We start from the raw sequence: 16,069 nt of genomic DNA on the forward strand, positions 1-16,069 counted from the left end.
CTCTCTGGGTGCCCCTCCCCCTCCCCACTATACTCTCTCACTATTGGTCGGTCTGCTTGCCACTCTCTTTACTTCTCTGGGGTGTCTCCCTCTCTCTATTTATGTTGATGTCTGCTGGCACCCCCAACACCCCCCCCAATAAGTCTTTCCATCTCTGTTATCTCTTTCTGTTGGTTTTCTCTCGGGGGTGGGCGGCACTGGGACTCAGCGCCCAGCATCTCAACCCCCCCCCCCAAAAAAGCTCACCTGAGTCACAACTGAGATGGAAGGTGGCTTCTGGTTGCTCTCCTCAGAGGTTTTCCAGCTGGTTTTCCTGGTCCAAGACATGTGCTGGCTTTTCAGATGGTTTTCCTGGTCCAGAACAGGTGCTAGTGAGATTCACAACGGAGTTCTGTTGTGCAGCCCTGATGTGCTGATGATTCGTCAGCATGTCCATATGTGCTGATGAGTCCTCCTGGAAGGCTGGGTTGTGTTAAAAATGTTAGAAAGTCTTGGAGCACAGGCTGCTGTGCTGATTCATTGCGCAGTGTCCCTGCTGTGCTGGTTAATTTTGTGGCACAGCCAATTTACCAGCTGATGAGTCTGGAAGTGCTGATGAGTTTTACTCGGTCCACTGCTATACTAATGCCTCTTCGGGCCCGATCGGTGGTTCTGACAAGTATAACTGCATTCCAGGGCATGCTGATGACTTTTGGGTTTCCTATGCTGTATGGATACGTCTTGCACATTAATTTGGCATTGCCCCCAGGACCTGCTTTAAATTTAAATTTAAACCCAGGGGTTTTAAGCAACCCAGCGTGAATTTGGCTATTTGTTAAAAACAAAAATGCTTTTTTTGGCCCTGGGAGTCCTGGTGGGTCCCCCTGAGCAGGCCTAGGGCGTCAGGGTGTTTCTACCGTGCCCCTTTTCCTTGCTTTTCACCTTTTTTTCTACTGTTTTCCTGGGACTCGGTTACCGAGTCACAAGATGGATGCCAACACTTCTGGTTTGGAGTTTTGGCAGCCAATCAGAAGTCAGCTTAAAACATGCCACGGGCCTGTAAATTGGGGGATTAATTCCCCTTTAATCCCTAGGGTCCCTGGGGGCCAATTATCCCACCAGGTACCTCCAGTAAGCGCCACAGGGATGTGTTGCAGAGAGGTGGTCCGAGGCCTGCTCCTTTTTACACCTCTCTGCAACACAGCTCTATGGTGCTTACTGGAGATACCTGGTGGGCTAGTTGGACCCCAGGGACCCTCAAGATTCAATGGGACTTAATCCCCCAACTTAAAATGAGCCCCAGAGACCCTTAGGATTCAAGTGGACTCAGGTCAGGAAACACTTTATTCGGTTCAATATTCAAAAACCATAAAAGTACAAGACACACATTAAAGATGGTCCAAGAATCACAATACAACATTTAAAAAGAAGTATCATTCTACGGTTAAAAGGAGACATGCATCAGTAAAAAATTTACAAGATAAAAAAACTTGATTCAAATATACAGTGGGCAATATTTATGGTGGGTATTCTACGTCCAATTAATCTTTTTACCCCAATCTCACTGCAATGGTTAAAAATTTAGCCACATTATAGATTTCCCAAATATCTGTTAACAGTTGAAGGTACAATAAAGCTGGTTTGACCTGCCTGAACCCTCTCCCCTTTAATAGGGGAATAATGAATTTTTTCCTAATGTCTTTAAAGTGGGCACAGAAAAATAAGTAATGGGTAGTGTCCATGATTGAGTAACCATCACAGTTACATATGTTCAGGTCCAAGTCCCTGGTCCAGCCAGGGCGGCCAGAGATTAACAAATGAACTTTATTCAATCGGAACTTAGTAAGAAGGTACCTGTGGTTTGGGTTATTAACAACCTTCAAATAAAGTTCCAATTCGTGGTCTGAAGAAACAATCAATTGGTGGGACCTAACAGAGGGCTTTAACAGCTCCCTGTCTTCTCTGTCCATTACACTATACTGCAAAAAAGTGTTCTTTGTCCACTTCAGGTCAGCTTTCACAAGGGCAGATGGATTGTGAAACAGTTCAGGCCGTCCCAGCTTTACGCACATCTGTTCCACATATTTCAGCCAGGGGATCTTGTTCCAATTATCTAATTTTAAGCAGTCCTTCAGAATTTCATGGTTAACATCGAGCTCTGGATTGAGCCATACAGATATCCATTTTAAAAGGGGGGCCATGGAGACTCGATCTTCCAAGAAATCCACCCCGCATTCCTGATGTACAATGAAGCTGGCGGTGGATCTTGGCAAAGAAAGAATGGATTTTAAAAAATTATCTTCAATCACTTGAAGAAATTTAATAGGCCTGAAGCCCCACAGGTCTGCACCATACATAGCGATGGCAATACATTTAGCAGCATACACTTTTAAAACTGCCTCTATGTGCTTCACCCCAAGCTTGCGTGAAAAACCTAGGACCGCTGATATAGATCGTGCCAAAACCTTTTTTTTCTCCAGCATTTGAGGGTGCCATGTAGAGCGGTCATCGAACACAACTCCCAGATAAGGGAATCTAGAAACTCTTGATAGCTTGTGGCCGTTACAATGTAATGTCATAACATTTTTTTGGGCCTTTGCATAGTGGCCTACCACCATTACATGAGATTTGCCAAAATTGTTGCTTAAATCCAGTTTTGTCATAAAAATATAAAAAGAGTTCAGCAGACTTTGTAGTCCCACTGCGGTTCTGGCTATAAGAGCAGCATCGTCCGCATACAATAATGCGGGCAGTAGGTATTTCCCTGCCCTGGGTATATCCTTACAAGCTGTACCCAATATTCCACTCAAGTCATTGATATATAGTGTAAAGAGCAGGGGGGCAAGAATGCAACCCTGCCTTACACCATTAGTGATACTGATTTTCCCTGTACAGTTCCCTTTTCTATCGTAGCGGACTGTGGCAGTAAGGTCCTTATGAAGGTCTGCTAGAAAATACACAATGTTTGGGTCAATTCCTATACTAAGAAGCTGGCCCCACAACTTGGATCTGTTAACTCGGTCAAATGCCGAGGACAGATCCATGAAGGCAATATACAGGGATCCCTGCTTTACTTGTGTGTATTTTCCTATGAGCAGTTGTAGATTTAAACTCTGGTCAATGGTACTACGCCCCTTTCTAAAACCATACTGAAGGGGGAGAAGGTGTTAGTCTCCTCTAGCCATTCAGTAAGTTTGCTTAGAACCACTCTCCCTAGGACCTTGACCGCAGAATCTATAAGGGATATAGGACGATAGTTTCCGGGTTCCCCCCTGTCCCCTTTTTTGTAAATAGGGACAATCACTGATTGAGTCCATGATTCTGGGATACCTGCTTTAAAAATTCTGTTGAAAACTCTAGCTAAAATTTTGGACCAGAATAAAATGTCAACTTTAAAAAGATCGGCGGGAACCCCATCCGGCCCGGGAGCTTTATTACTGGTCATTTTCTCAATGGCCACGGCCACCTCTTCCTCATCCACCGTTAGGCTATAAGGGAGTCGGTATAAGCTAGTCGTGTCCTCAGCCCCGGGGGTTTCCTGTTCGTAAACAGATTTAAAGTGCAAGTGCCATTTATCTTCTTGGATGCCACAATCCAGATCATTATTGCTTGAGTCCGAGAAGAAAGGTTGGTTGACCACGGCCCAGAATTTGGCGCTACTTTTCAGGACATCAATTGAGGTCAGGTCGGCCCACGCGTCCTCTCTAATCTGGCGCCGCCTTTTCTCAATGGTGATCTTGTATTCTTTCCTGAGGGTAGCCACAAGCGTTCTATCTACTGGTTTGGATTTAAGAGCTACTTTTAACTTATGATTAGCAGCAGAACATTTGTTGTCAAACCAGCCTTCCTTTCCTTGAGTTTTCCTTTTACCCTGTTGTGTCAGGTTGGACACAATATCGGCGCAGACCATTTTGTACGCCTCTATCACCTCTTTGTCCCCCGCCTGATCATCCAAACAGAGTTTTAAAGCCTCCTGGCTACTAATACACAGATTACCAAAAAAATCCTCAGGAATTATTTTACACCATTTAATTCTGCTTGCCTGGTCAATTGGTCGTATGTCACATTTATCCACTAGACTCAAGCTACTTTCCTTAATATCAAATATATTCTTAATTTTTAGTACAACCAGATTGTGATCACTAAAATGGGACCTTACAACATAGTAGCTAGTAATTTGACTACCATAACTACTACTCAAGAAGATATAATCAATTGTAGACCCGCTGCTGTGACCCGTAAAAGTGGGAATGTCCTCTTCCCCCCCGACTGGCAACATTAATCCATTTTCAGCTAACAGGGATTCTAGAAAAGTTCCCTGTTCTGAATGTTCAAAGTGGATGTTCTCTTCTTCCGGGGGGCCAAGTAAAACGTTGGGGGACATTTTTCCTGACAACCATGGACATTAAAATCTTCCAGTAGAATAACAATACATTCAGGCTCCATAGACTCCTTGAAATTAACTAGGAAAGAGTTTAACCTCAACAGGTTGCCAACTGAATGTTCCCTATCAAAGGAGTTATAAAAATTCACTAACAGTACTGCATTAGAGCCCCTGTGTGTGATTAAAACAGCGAGACAGTAGGGACTACCAGTAGGAATTTCTTTATAGGTGCCTGAAATTTTGGCGGATATCAAGGTAACCAGACCACCTCTGGCCCGCCCTCGCTTTGAATTTACTGCTGGGAGAAAGAAAGTAGTGAAGCCATCCACTGTGAGTAGATTTTCGGTGGCCCATGTTTCCTGCATGGCTATTATGTCCATGGTGCCTATAAGGTCTCTCCAGTATGGGTCGTCAATTTTATTCCTAAGACCCGCAATGTTCCATGTGGCCAGTGTAATCCCCCGCCTGCCCTTTTCATTTCCATCTTTCGCACAGAATGCTATCCCTCCCTCAATGCCCTGACCTGTGGTTAACACTGGGTCAGTGCTTATCTCAGTGTTTGATTCTTGTGCGGGCTGACTGCTCTGTAGGGAAGTGGAAGGGGTGTTTTGCAGCTGTTTGATAAGTGAGCCCAATTTATGTCAATCTACCCATTCCATAAATGACGGGCAATCATAGTGATTAAACGTTGGAACGTTAAAATAGTTTTCTTGCCCGTTCACAAAATGGTGATCATAATGTGGGTAGCTATTTTGAAGCCCTGCAGCAAACCCTCCCTGGAAAGGTCTAGCCCTTCTTCTCCTGACCAAGTTCCATCCATCCTCACCACCCTCCTCCCAGCCCCGGGGTTGAGCCTCCCATGGAGGATTGGACCTCTGTCTGTTTTTATGTTCCTGGGGGCCCTTTAACCAGCTCCATCTTCTATCTAATTGATTCCCCTGTGCGTAAAAGTAGGAGAGAGGCCTGGCAATGACCGTGCTTGCCTGATAGTGCGGAGTGCCGGCACAGATGTAATTTGCTACCTGTGGGTTCTCGAAGGTGACCACGACGCAGTCACCTTGTAGATTTTTCCTATTACCACCAACCCAAGGAGTTCTCTCCACCATTAAGATGTTACTGGGCATGCCGGGCGGTAATGGATGATTTTTAGACAGCCAGTAACATACCTTGTTTTTTAGGGCCTGGTAGGACTCTATTTCAGGTGGTGCAAGTTCAGTGACCCCGGTCAGGATCACAACATAGGAACATGCATCCGGGGGAAGATGGATGTTTCTCCGGGATTCTCTCTTGTCTTTTGGGGCCTGATCCAGTTTGGGGGTCGGGGGTGTAGGGTCTTTAAACTTAACTTGAGAGGTTACCTTAGATTTAGCTGAGTTCGGGGTTTGTTTAGGGTCAGGGGTTTTTGAAGTAGTGCCTCCTGGATTGATGATGTTACTAGAATTGCTGGGCACATTTTTTTTGGTGGTAGTGACATATTTGTCAGCTAAAGATGGCTTATTCGTTATTATTTTTACATGGGGCATCTTGTTATTCAAATTAAAACTAGGGGCACTTATATCTTTATGAATGTTTTTTAAGATAGTTTCTAAGCAGCGTAGCCTAACCTCAATGGGTTCAAGGAGGATTTTTAACATTTCAAAGATGTTATTATTTACCATACTTAGGCTATTCCTGTCCTCGCTGCTTCTGGCATGATTGTCTACTGCGCCACTTAATTCCAAGATTTCCTCTAAACTGCTGTCTACCACAGTATCATCTGGTAAGCTTAGGGGTAGGCCAGCATTAACTTGATGCACTCCCTCAGTGTCAATAGTATGAGCGACCAAGTTAGTGCTCAAGTTTAGAGGCGCCGGATCTAGAGTGGTTTGATCTTGGTTATGGGTAGTATGTGTTTTTTTCCCTTTGCGAGCAACAGGTTTGGTCTTTTGTTTGGGAATTGCCCCCTCTTTCATGCCCCTTTGATGTAATGCATTAACCATAGAAACACTATCAGACTCATTATCAATTAAACCGCTGTCTACTAACAAAGCGAGATTGGGTGTTGCCTCTAAACCTTCTTGAGAGCTTAAATCATCATGGCCCCCCTCGTTTTGTGCAATGGCAAAAGTATTTGGGCCTGTTACGGCATGTGGGGTGCAAGCTTGAGCTATGGGGCCTAAGGAGGATCGCTTGGCCATAGCCAAGTCTTGGGACACCCTTCTATCCATTAAGATAATCCCTTCGTCTATTAAGGCATGAGTCCGAACAATAAAATCATCAAGGGTGCCGGTCAATTTTTTTGCTCCTGCAGCTGCCATGCTTCTGGTCTCTCGACAGTTCATAACAGACCCTGATAAATATAACAGTGGGAGGTTTCAGGAAAAACGTTTAGTCAATCACAAAAGTCTATCTGGTATATTGGTCCCGTGAATGAATAGTAATGTAAGCACTTTGCAAACTTACAGTTGTATGATGGTCTATAGTCCCAGGGGCTAAAAACCAACGGGCAGCATGAGTGGCCCAGGCCAGGATCCTCAGGCCTCTGAGGGCCACAGAGGGCCCACCCTTTGCCCGGGCTTAGCCCCGCGCGCGTCCCGCGACGCGGGACCTCCCGTCTGTTTTTAAAAGCCTCCAGGCGCGTCTCGGGCGTCAGCGCCCGCAGGGAATGCCGGTAGGTGTAGTTCACCTCCCTCCGCACAGCGGCCACCAGGTGTTCCTCGGCGGCGTCGGGAGGGAGGGCAGCCGGTAGGATAAGGCTTCTGTCACCGCCCCACAGGATTCACTGGCAGCAAGAAAAGTATTCACGCTTGAACAGCGTTGCACACGGGAGCCCGCTCTGCCGGACCTCCCGTCTGTTTTTAAAAGCCTCCAGGCGCGTCTCGGGCGTCAGCGCCCGCAGGGAATGCCGGTAGGTGTAGTTCACCTCCCTCCGCACAGCGGCCACCAGGTGTTTCTCGGCGGCGTCGGGAGGGAGGGCAGCCGGTAGGATAAGGCTTCTGTCACCGCCCCACAGGATTCACTGGCAGCAAGAAAAGTATTCACGCTTGAACAGCGTTGCACACGGGAGCCCGCTCTGCCGGACCTCCCGTCTGTTTTTAAAAGCCTCCAGGCGCGTCTCGGGCGTCAGCGCCCGCAGGGAATGCCGGTAGGTGTAGTTCACCTCCCTCCGCACAGCGGCCACCAGGTGTTCCTCGGCGGCGTCGGGAGGGAGGGCAGCCGGTAGGATAAGGCTTCTGTCACCGCCCCACAGGATTCACTGGCAGCAAGAAAAGTATTCACGCTTGAACAGCGTTGCACACGGGTTGCACACGGGAGCCCCAAGTGGACTCAATCCATAAACTTAAAATGCGCCAACGGCGCGTTTGCACACTTATCACATCAAGCCCCAACCCTCCCTTCACCATTGTGCAAACGGACCCTCTGGCACACTGTAAGTTGGGGGATTAAGTCCGCCTGAATCCTGAGGATCCCTTGGGTCCAACTAGCCAACCAGGTGCCTCCAGTAAGCGCCACAGAGTAGCGTTGCAGAGAGGTGTAAAAAAAGGCATGACCTTGGGCTACCTCTCTGCATAGCAGCTCTATGACGCTTACTGGAGGTACCTGGTGGGCTAGTTGGCCCCCAGGAACCCTCAGGATTCAAGAGGACTTAATCTCCCAACTTACAACATGCTAAGTGGCATGTTTGCAAAGTGATGAAGGGAGGGGCGGGCCTGATATAAGAAGTTAGCAATCCTGCTGTGTGGGACATACTGGTAATAAAAGGGATAGTTGGCCCCCAAGGTTGACGTTGGGGACAAACTACTACTCCTGTTACCTCCAGTAAGTCCCACACAGTGGGATTGTTAAGAGGTGTTTCTGAGGCCACTCTCACCTTTCTCCACCACTCTGGAAACGCGACTGGTATGTTATAGTTAGAAATTAACATTTAAAAAAACCTTTGAAATTCAATGAAAAAAAACATAGGTTTTAGGGACGTTATAGTTAGAAATTAGCATTTTAAAAATCTTTGAAATTCACTGAAAAACCATAGGTTTCAGGCACGTTATAGTTAGAAATTAGCACTTAAAAAACCTTAAAAATTCACTGAAAAAAAACAGAGGTTTCATTGAAGTTATAGTTAGTTGGACATTTCACTCATACAAACCCAGAGAAATTCCGCCGTTATAGTTAGTTCAGCTAACTATAACTCGCACCCCCACAATGCACTGCTAATGACATTACATATTGCATCATTCATGACATGGTCAGTGACATCACTGATGACATCACTGATGACATCTCAAATAACATATATATATATCCCATTATAGAATGTTCCAGGCTGCTCTGTCCGTTGGAATGTTGACAGTTGAAGCTCAGTGAGTTGTCATTTGGAGGTGTTATGTTCAATCTAATAAACTGAATTATTACAGGAATATATTTTTGTTTTAATTTCAACAGTGTACTTTGCATGTTTTCTTCCACCCAGTTCAACATGCATTACGGGGCAATATATCAGCCCACTTTAGCCTCTGGCTGACTTCACTACGAGTTACAGCATGCCACCCTTTCATAAGGAAAACATCCACAAACAAAGTAGTTCCCTTCAGTGCCAGGGAGTACTATGGTGATGTGCGGTTTTTTAAGCCCAAAATACACTTTTTTGCCTGTAGCAAATGTTTTTTTTTTTAATGGCCTGGTATATTCCCAAGACATTTGGAAAAGGTCTATAGCCAAGTAGTACAGATTCTTTTTTAGATTTCAATATTCGAATGTTTAGGTATATCAACATATATCGTCCAACTGTAGTAAGACACTTCAAAAAGATAACTTATTTGATATTAAATTTTATTAATGATTTATGTTTTACATACGAAAAATTTTTATATATCTTTTTGTTGATTTTTTGTATATTTCTCTTTTTTTGTCACATTAGCAATTTATGAAGAACAGTACAGTGTATAAAGTGACTGATATTATACATAAGACTCGTGTATTTACATATTCATCTAAATTCAGAAAAGGTTTAAAAAACATGAACACAGAAAATAGAAGACATAATCAAAAAACTAAAAAAACTCAGCAATTGAGTTGAAGGCAATACGGTAGATAACACTACGCGCGTTTCGGCTCTTGGGCCTTCTTCAGGTGACCGTCTATTGCTAGCAGGACAAATTGATAGACCCAGACTAGATGTATGGCAGCAGTGAATTCAGAACAGCTGCAGAATGGAGGAGTTGTTCAGGTATAAAGATACGGGATATATCAGGACAAATTGATAGACCCAGACTAGATGTATGGCAGCAGTGAATTCAGAACAGCTGCAGAATGGAGGAGTTGTTCAGGTGTAAGGATACGGGATATATCTTCCTTTTTCATAAGCGTAGTTGGCAAAGAAGCTTAGCAGTGTATGAGCAAGGCAGTCGGGTTTCTTTTGAAACCCGACTGCCTTGCTCATACACAGCCGATTTATCTTCATGTAAGAATACCGGGAGTTCCTCGCTACCAACTGACTACCAACAGTTACGTTTTTTGCAGTAATCTGCACACCTACATCTGATTCGAACTCCTGGAAAACACAAGATTCTCAATTACAAGTCTCGCTGCCAAATACCGCTAAAACATTGGCCATGCTCACGATGTCTGAAATATAACAGATCATCACTTATAAGCTCATCCACAGACTACCAAAGACGATACAGAATCACTGCTAAGCTTCTTTGCCAACTACGCTTATGAAAAAGGAAGATATATCCCGTATCCTTACACCTGAACAACTCCTCCATTCTGCAGCTGTTCTGAATTCACTGCTGCCATACATCTAGTCTGGGTCTATCAATTTGTCCTGCTATATCCCGTATCTTTATACCTGAACAACTCCTCCATTCTGCAGCTGTTCTGAATTCACTGCTGCCATACATCTAGTCTGGGTCTATCAATTTGTCCTGCTAGCAATAGACGGTCACCTGAAGAAGGCCCAAGAGCCGAAACGCGCGTAGTGTTATCTACCGTATTGCCTTCAACTCAATTGCTGAGTTTTTTTAGTTTTTTGATTATGTCTTCTATTTTCTGTGTTCATGTTTTTTAAACCTTTTCTGAATTTAGATGAATATGTAAATACACGAGTCTTATGTATAATATCAGTCACTTTATACACTGTACTGTTCTTCATAAATTGCTAATGTGACAAAAAAAGAGAAATATACAAAAAATCAACAAAAAGATATATAAACATTTTTCGTATGTAAAACATAAATCATTAATAAAATTTAATATCAAATAAGTTATCTTTTTGAAGTGTCTTACTACAGTTGGACGATATATGTTGATATACCTAAACATTCGAATATTGAAATCTAAAAAAGAATCTGTACTACTTGGCTATAGACCTTTTCCAAATGTCTTGTTCCTTCCCTATGTATAGCAAGTAGAACTATAATATATAGGGGTCCCCTTTTTCCAAAATACTGGTATATTCCCAAACAATATAGTTTTAAAAACCATGACAAAACAAAACAATAATTGCTGGAAGGCTGACGACCAATGCCAGGCCAAGTGGCTTTGCAAATGCTTGTTAAGATGTGGCTGCACTAAACCCCTTACTTTTGAATGCAGATTTATCGGCAAAAGTGCGTATTTGTCCATCTTTCAATTTATATATAGGCATAATATATATGGGATTTAGTACCCCCTGTACTTTATGACGCTATTGAAAGTCACGGAGCAGTTGGGTGACCATATAGAAGAATGAGGTCAAAGGCCGAGTTTCTTTATAATCAAAAAAATATGTCGTTGAATTGCAATTTCATTTTAAAGTACAGTACAAGGTATTTAAACTGTTATAATGCACAGTCATACATTCACCCTTCCCACAAAATGTTAAAATTATTGGTGTCTTGTTCTTTTCTATAAAAGAGATAGTATGGTTACAGACATGAAAAATTAAAGTGAAATCTGTTGTACAAACCTAACAGAAAAAAAACACAGTGAATAATTTGTTGCAAAAAGATATTACAATAAGCTTAGTGTAGGTCAATTAAAAAAATGATGTATTATAAAAGTGTAGGAACATGCATATAGAGTCTCTTTTCACTATAATTACTCATAGCATGCAAAACCTTTCTGAGGTAACTGTCCTTTTTTGAAAAAACAGAACAGCGAAAAACCAGCTCTCACCACAACTCATCTGTAATAAGTTATTACAGGTGAGCAGGTACGTCATTCCGTTATTAGAGGTGATTAGAGATGTCACATTTCACTGTAATAACGAAATTATGGACAGTTTTTTATAGTGATTACTGCCTCCCATATATTGTACTCCATTATGCACATGAAATATTGACTGACCTTGTATGCTGTATGGTATATATGTGCACAATATACATGTTGGAGACACAGGCTATATCCTGTTCACGTTCATGCTGTTCCATGCATTGCACATTCCATATTTCTTCATGCCTATACAATGTCTCCTATGCTTTAGTGCTAGAGGTCAGACTTGTCAATGTCATATTTTCTAGATGCTCTTGCTATATCACTTACTTTAGGCAAAAACCAGCGGTCATATATGTTCAAGCTATATCCCCCATGTACGCATATTTCTCCTATATGCTAATGCCATTGTGCCCATGTGATGCTACTACCTATCCTAGTTGCACGCGCTAGGGTCCAAATATGCCATAGTTCCCTTATCTGTATTCTTATCTTATCTTATCACAAAAATATAGTGAATGATTCAGGAGACCAGAAGACGTGAGATATGTATTCAAGAATAATCCTTCAACAGCGCTCCTCTGCCAGGAAGTCCCACTCCGACTAACATGAACCTTGGGGCCAAGGCCTGCGCTCTAAACAGAACAGGAAACACATAGGAATGCTTGGTAGTCAAGCTAGGTGAGTAAAACAAGACTTTATATAGGTAAGCGACGTACCACACATACCTCCCACCTGAACAGTGAATGACTTCTATTTGTTCCAGGTATATTGCATGAATCGCCTGTATGTTAATGCTACATTGCCCACAAGTTTATATTCTATATGCAATAGCTCAAACTATAGCCTCTATATACATAGGCTATGGCCCCCTTACATGGTCATGCTACATCTCCCACCAAGGCCCACAGCGAGAGTCTACTCCTCGTAGCTGAGGCCCCAAGCGAGAGACTGCCCCTCGTAGCTGAGGCCCCAAGCGAGAGACTGCTCCTCGTAGCTGAGGCCCCAAGCGAGAGACTGCTCCTCGTAGCTTGAGGCTACAAGCGAGAACTACCCTTCCTAGCTGAGGCCCCAATCGAGAGACAGCTCCTCGTAGCTGAGGTCCCAAGTGAGAGACTGCTCCTCGTAGCTTGAGTCTCCAAGCCAGAGACTGCTCCTCGTAGCTGAGGCCCCAAGCGAGAGACTGCTCCTCGTAGCTGAGGCCCCAAGCGAGAGACTGCTCCTCGTAGCTTGAGGCTACAAGCGAGAACTACCCTTCCTAGCTGAGGCCCCAATCGAGAGACAGCTCCTCGTAGCTGAGGTCCCAAATGAGAGACTGCTCCTCGTAGCTGAGGCCCCAAGCGAGAGACTGCTCCTCGTAGCTGAGGCCCCAAGCGAGAGACTGCTCCTCGTAGCTTGAGGCTACAAGCGAGAACTACCCTTCCTAGCTGAGGCCCCAATCGAGAGACAGCTCCTCGTAGCTGAGGTCCCAAGCGAGAGACTGCTCCTCGTAGCTGAGGCCCCAAGCGAGAGACTGCTCCTCGTAGCTGAGGCCCCAAGCGAGAGACTGCTCCTCGTAGCTGAGGCCCCAAGCGAGAGACTGCTCCTCGTAGCTGAGACCCCAAACGAGAGACTGCTCCTCGTAGCTGAGGCCCCAAGCGAGAGACTGCTCCTCGTAGCTTGAGGCTACAAGCGAGAACTACCCTTCCTAGCTGAGGCCCCAATCGAGAGACAGCTCCTCGTAGCTTGAGGCTCCAAGCCAGAGACTGCTCCTCGTAGCTGAGGCCCCAAGCGAGAGACTGCTCACGTGTCTGAGACCCCAAGCGATGGACTTCTCCACGAAGCTGCCACAGTTGACCTGCTCATCCGTAAAGACAACTCTGCGCGGGCTTTGATGGCAGGTCCCAAGACCCACCTGCAGACGAAACTCAACTGCAGGAAAAACTCAACACCCACCTCTACTCCCCACTATCCACTCTCACCTGGGCCAAGGCTTTGTCTAAGGAAACCAACCTTGGAAGACCCTTGAAGGAAAACCTGCAAGCACAGACAGGTGCTGCATTGAAAAGCCCTTCGAGGCCAGGTAACTGGTGACTGTGCGCTAAGTCATGACCACATAACACAACATACACAGCTCTCACATTTTACATATAAATAGCATTCCGTTCCTGTATACATATGCTCCATCGCCTATGCGCACATTGGATGCTTATGCCATATCTGCTATGTGGACATTCTGTGAACCCTATATAGTTGTGTTGTAGTTCCCACGTACACTTTCTGTGGTTAGTATGAGATCCAGCTGAGGCTCTTCAACATACATGTTGTGGAATCTTCGTGGCTATGTTTTTCCCTACATGTTCATAATATAAAGTACACATGTACCTGTGTAAGGTAAGCATTCTATAGCTTCCATAACTCTCTGCCACATATTCTATTTTCTAAAGATGTCTGCTCAACTACTCAGTAATTTGTTGAGGTTGTTATTCTTTAGATCCTAGAATGTCAAACTATAGCTCCTATGTACACATGCTACATGTCCTGGATGTTCATGTTACATCCCCCATATGATACTGATGTCATTGTGCGAGAGCTTGCCATCAACCTATATGAGTATGCTAAGTTCGTGAGATAAGATTCTATTTAGGGTCATTATGGCTTACGAGTGATTGTGCTGAAGCTCTCGTATGTCATGATATAGATCATATTTACACATCATATACCAATGCTATACTTTAGAGTTTTGGCTATAAAAATGTTAACTCATCATGTAATGTTCATATTGTGATTCAATTTACATACGCTACGCCGTCTATATGCTAATAATAGCTCCCATGTGTAGATATCATGATACGACTTCATATGCATCTCTCATAGCTAGATAGATAGATAGATAGACAGATAGATAGATAGATAGATAGATAGATAGATAGATAGATAGATAGATAGATAGATAGATAGATAGATAGATAGATAGATAGATAGATAGATAGATAGATTCCATGTATCCCTTCTTCATGCGGTGGCCCCTATAGATGCCTGCTCTGGTGCAGATTCCATAGGCTCGTCTGTTTTATTTGCACCTACTGCACTTGCCGCATGGTCTTTCCACGGCCCCCAGATGTTGGCACTGCAACTCCCAAAAGCGCATGCTATGATTCTGCATGCACACGCTCTATATCTCATGCATGCGATGCTTGATGGACGCAGCGGACAGAATTGGTACCCACCGGTGTTTGCTGCAGAGAACCCCCAGGCCCGGGGTACGAAGGACAGGAGCAGGCTGCAAAGCAAGAGAGGGTACGGAAGGGGGCCCGGAGGTGGGCTAGGCGGCCGCCGGGGGTTGCTGGCTGCCGGCCTCATGGCTCATCGCTCCCGGGCGGGGGGCGCTGTCTCTGCGGCAGGTTGCGGGGTAGGTGGGCCGATGTGGGTGCGGCTGCGGTCACAGTTCTCGGGCCGTCCGCGGCATGGTGCTCTTCTGCCCGCCTGCCGCAGGGGCTATCTAGGTGCCATCACCGGGGCCCGTTCGCTAACCGCACCGCCTTCTGCAGTCCCGCCACCGCCTGCTGCATCCTCCGCCTTCTCTAGAGGTGATGCTGGTATGCTGCTCCTGCTACACTGTCTCCAATTGGTGGGATCTGGCCCGTCCCTCGCCCTCTGCTGGTGCTGAGTCTGCCCTCCCAGCTTTAGGTATCCCTCCCACTGCTGCTGTCTATGTTGCCGAGACTGCCCTCCCGGTGCTGGGAAACCCTCCCGTCTCCGCGCACCCGGCGTTGGGCATCCCTCCCGCTGCCGCTGTCTATGGTGCTGCTATGCCATCACCTGCAATCCCTCCCTCCTGGCTGTCTCCAATACTGACTGGCGCCGCTCGCCCCCCCTCCCACTGCTGCTGTCTCTGGTGCTGATGCCGTTCCACACGCTCGAGCAGTCTCCTCCCCAGTGCAGCTTTCTCTCAGTCCGGCAGCCGGTCAGGTCTAGTATCGCCCCACCAGTACCGCTGTCTCCGATGCAGCCTCTTTCAAGCCTCTTCCCACTGCGGCTGTCTCAAGCGCTCATGTTTCGTTCCTGGCTTTTCTGCATTACCAGTGCTGCTGTTTGCCAGCCGCTACTCACCTAGCTCCGGTAAACACCACCCCGTGACTGCCTAATGATGCAATCCCACTTATAACAACCGACCCACGCATGATGTTGCTGCTGTCACATCCCACATTTAACCTACAGCCACAAAGTAATCTTGGAATCCTGGTCATCGTGCAGCCTGGCATACAGCGCTTCAATGCCTCGTTAGGGTATTAAGCGCTGTTCAAATGCAGTTCCAGTACACTTCAATAGGATTGCCTCCAGGTAATACTGTCTAGTGCTGCAAACATCCCTGGTAGTCCCTCTTCTCCCCAAAGTGATGCTGTTGCTGGTCAATCCCACCTCTACACCAACCGTGATATGCTGCGCCTAACTCGAGTAATGTCTGCATGCTATTCTGAGCACCGCCCTTTCAGGGGCTGCTGCCTGTAATGCTGCTCTAACAGTGGGCTCTCCCACTGTTCTGCCTGCTGTCGC

The 16,069-nt window shown here is 45.5% G+C and overlaps 1 protein-coding gene across 1 annotated transcript in view; it reads right to left on the reverse strand.

The window, feature by feature from the left end:
- The window catches only part of ADAM23 (ADAM metallopeptidase domain 23), a 748,300-nt gene extending 733,425 nt beyond the window's left edge, over positions 1 to 14,875 (reverse strand). Inside the window, exon 1 of the mRNA XM_078680301.1 lies at positions 14,743 to 14,875. Coding sequence (XP_078536427.1) covers positions 14,743 to 14,875 — 133 coding nt within the window. The remainder of the gene's footprint in view (positions 1 to 14,742) is intronic.
- Between the last annotated feature and the right edge of the window lie 1,194 nt (positions 14,876 to 16,069).

The sequence above is a fragment of the Lissotriton helveticus genome, chromosome 3_1 (genome assembly GCF_964261635.1).
Source record: "Lissotriton helveticus chromosome 3_1, aLisHel1.1, whole genome shotgun sequence".
In the NCBI taxonomy this organism is placed as follows: domain Eukaryota; kingdom Metazoa; phylum Chordata; class Amphibia; order Caudata; family Salamandridae; genus Lissotriton; species Lissotriton helveticus.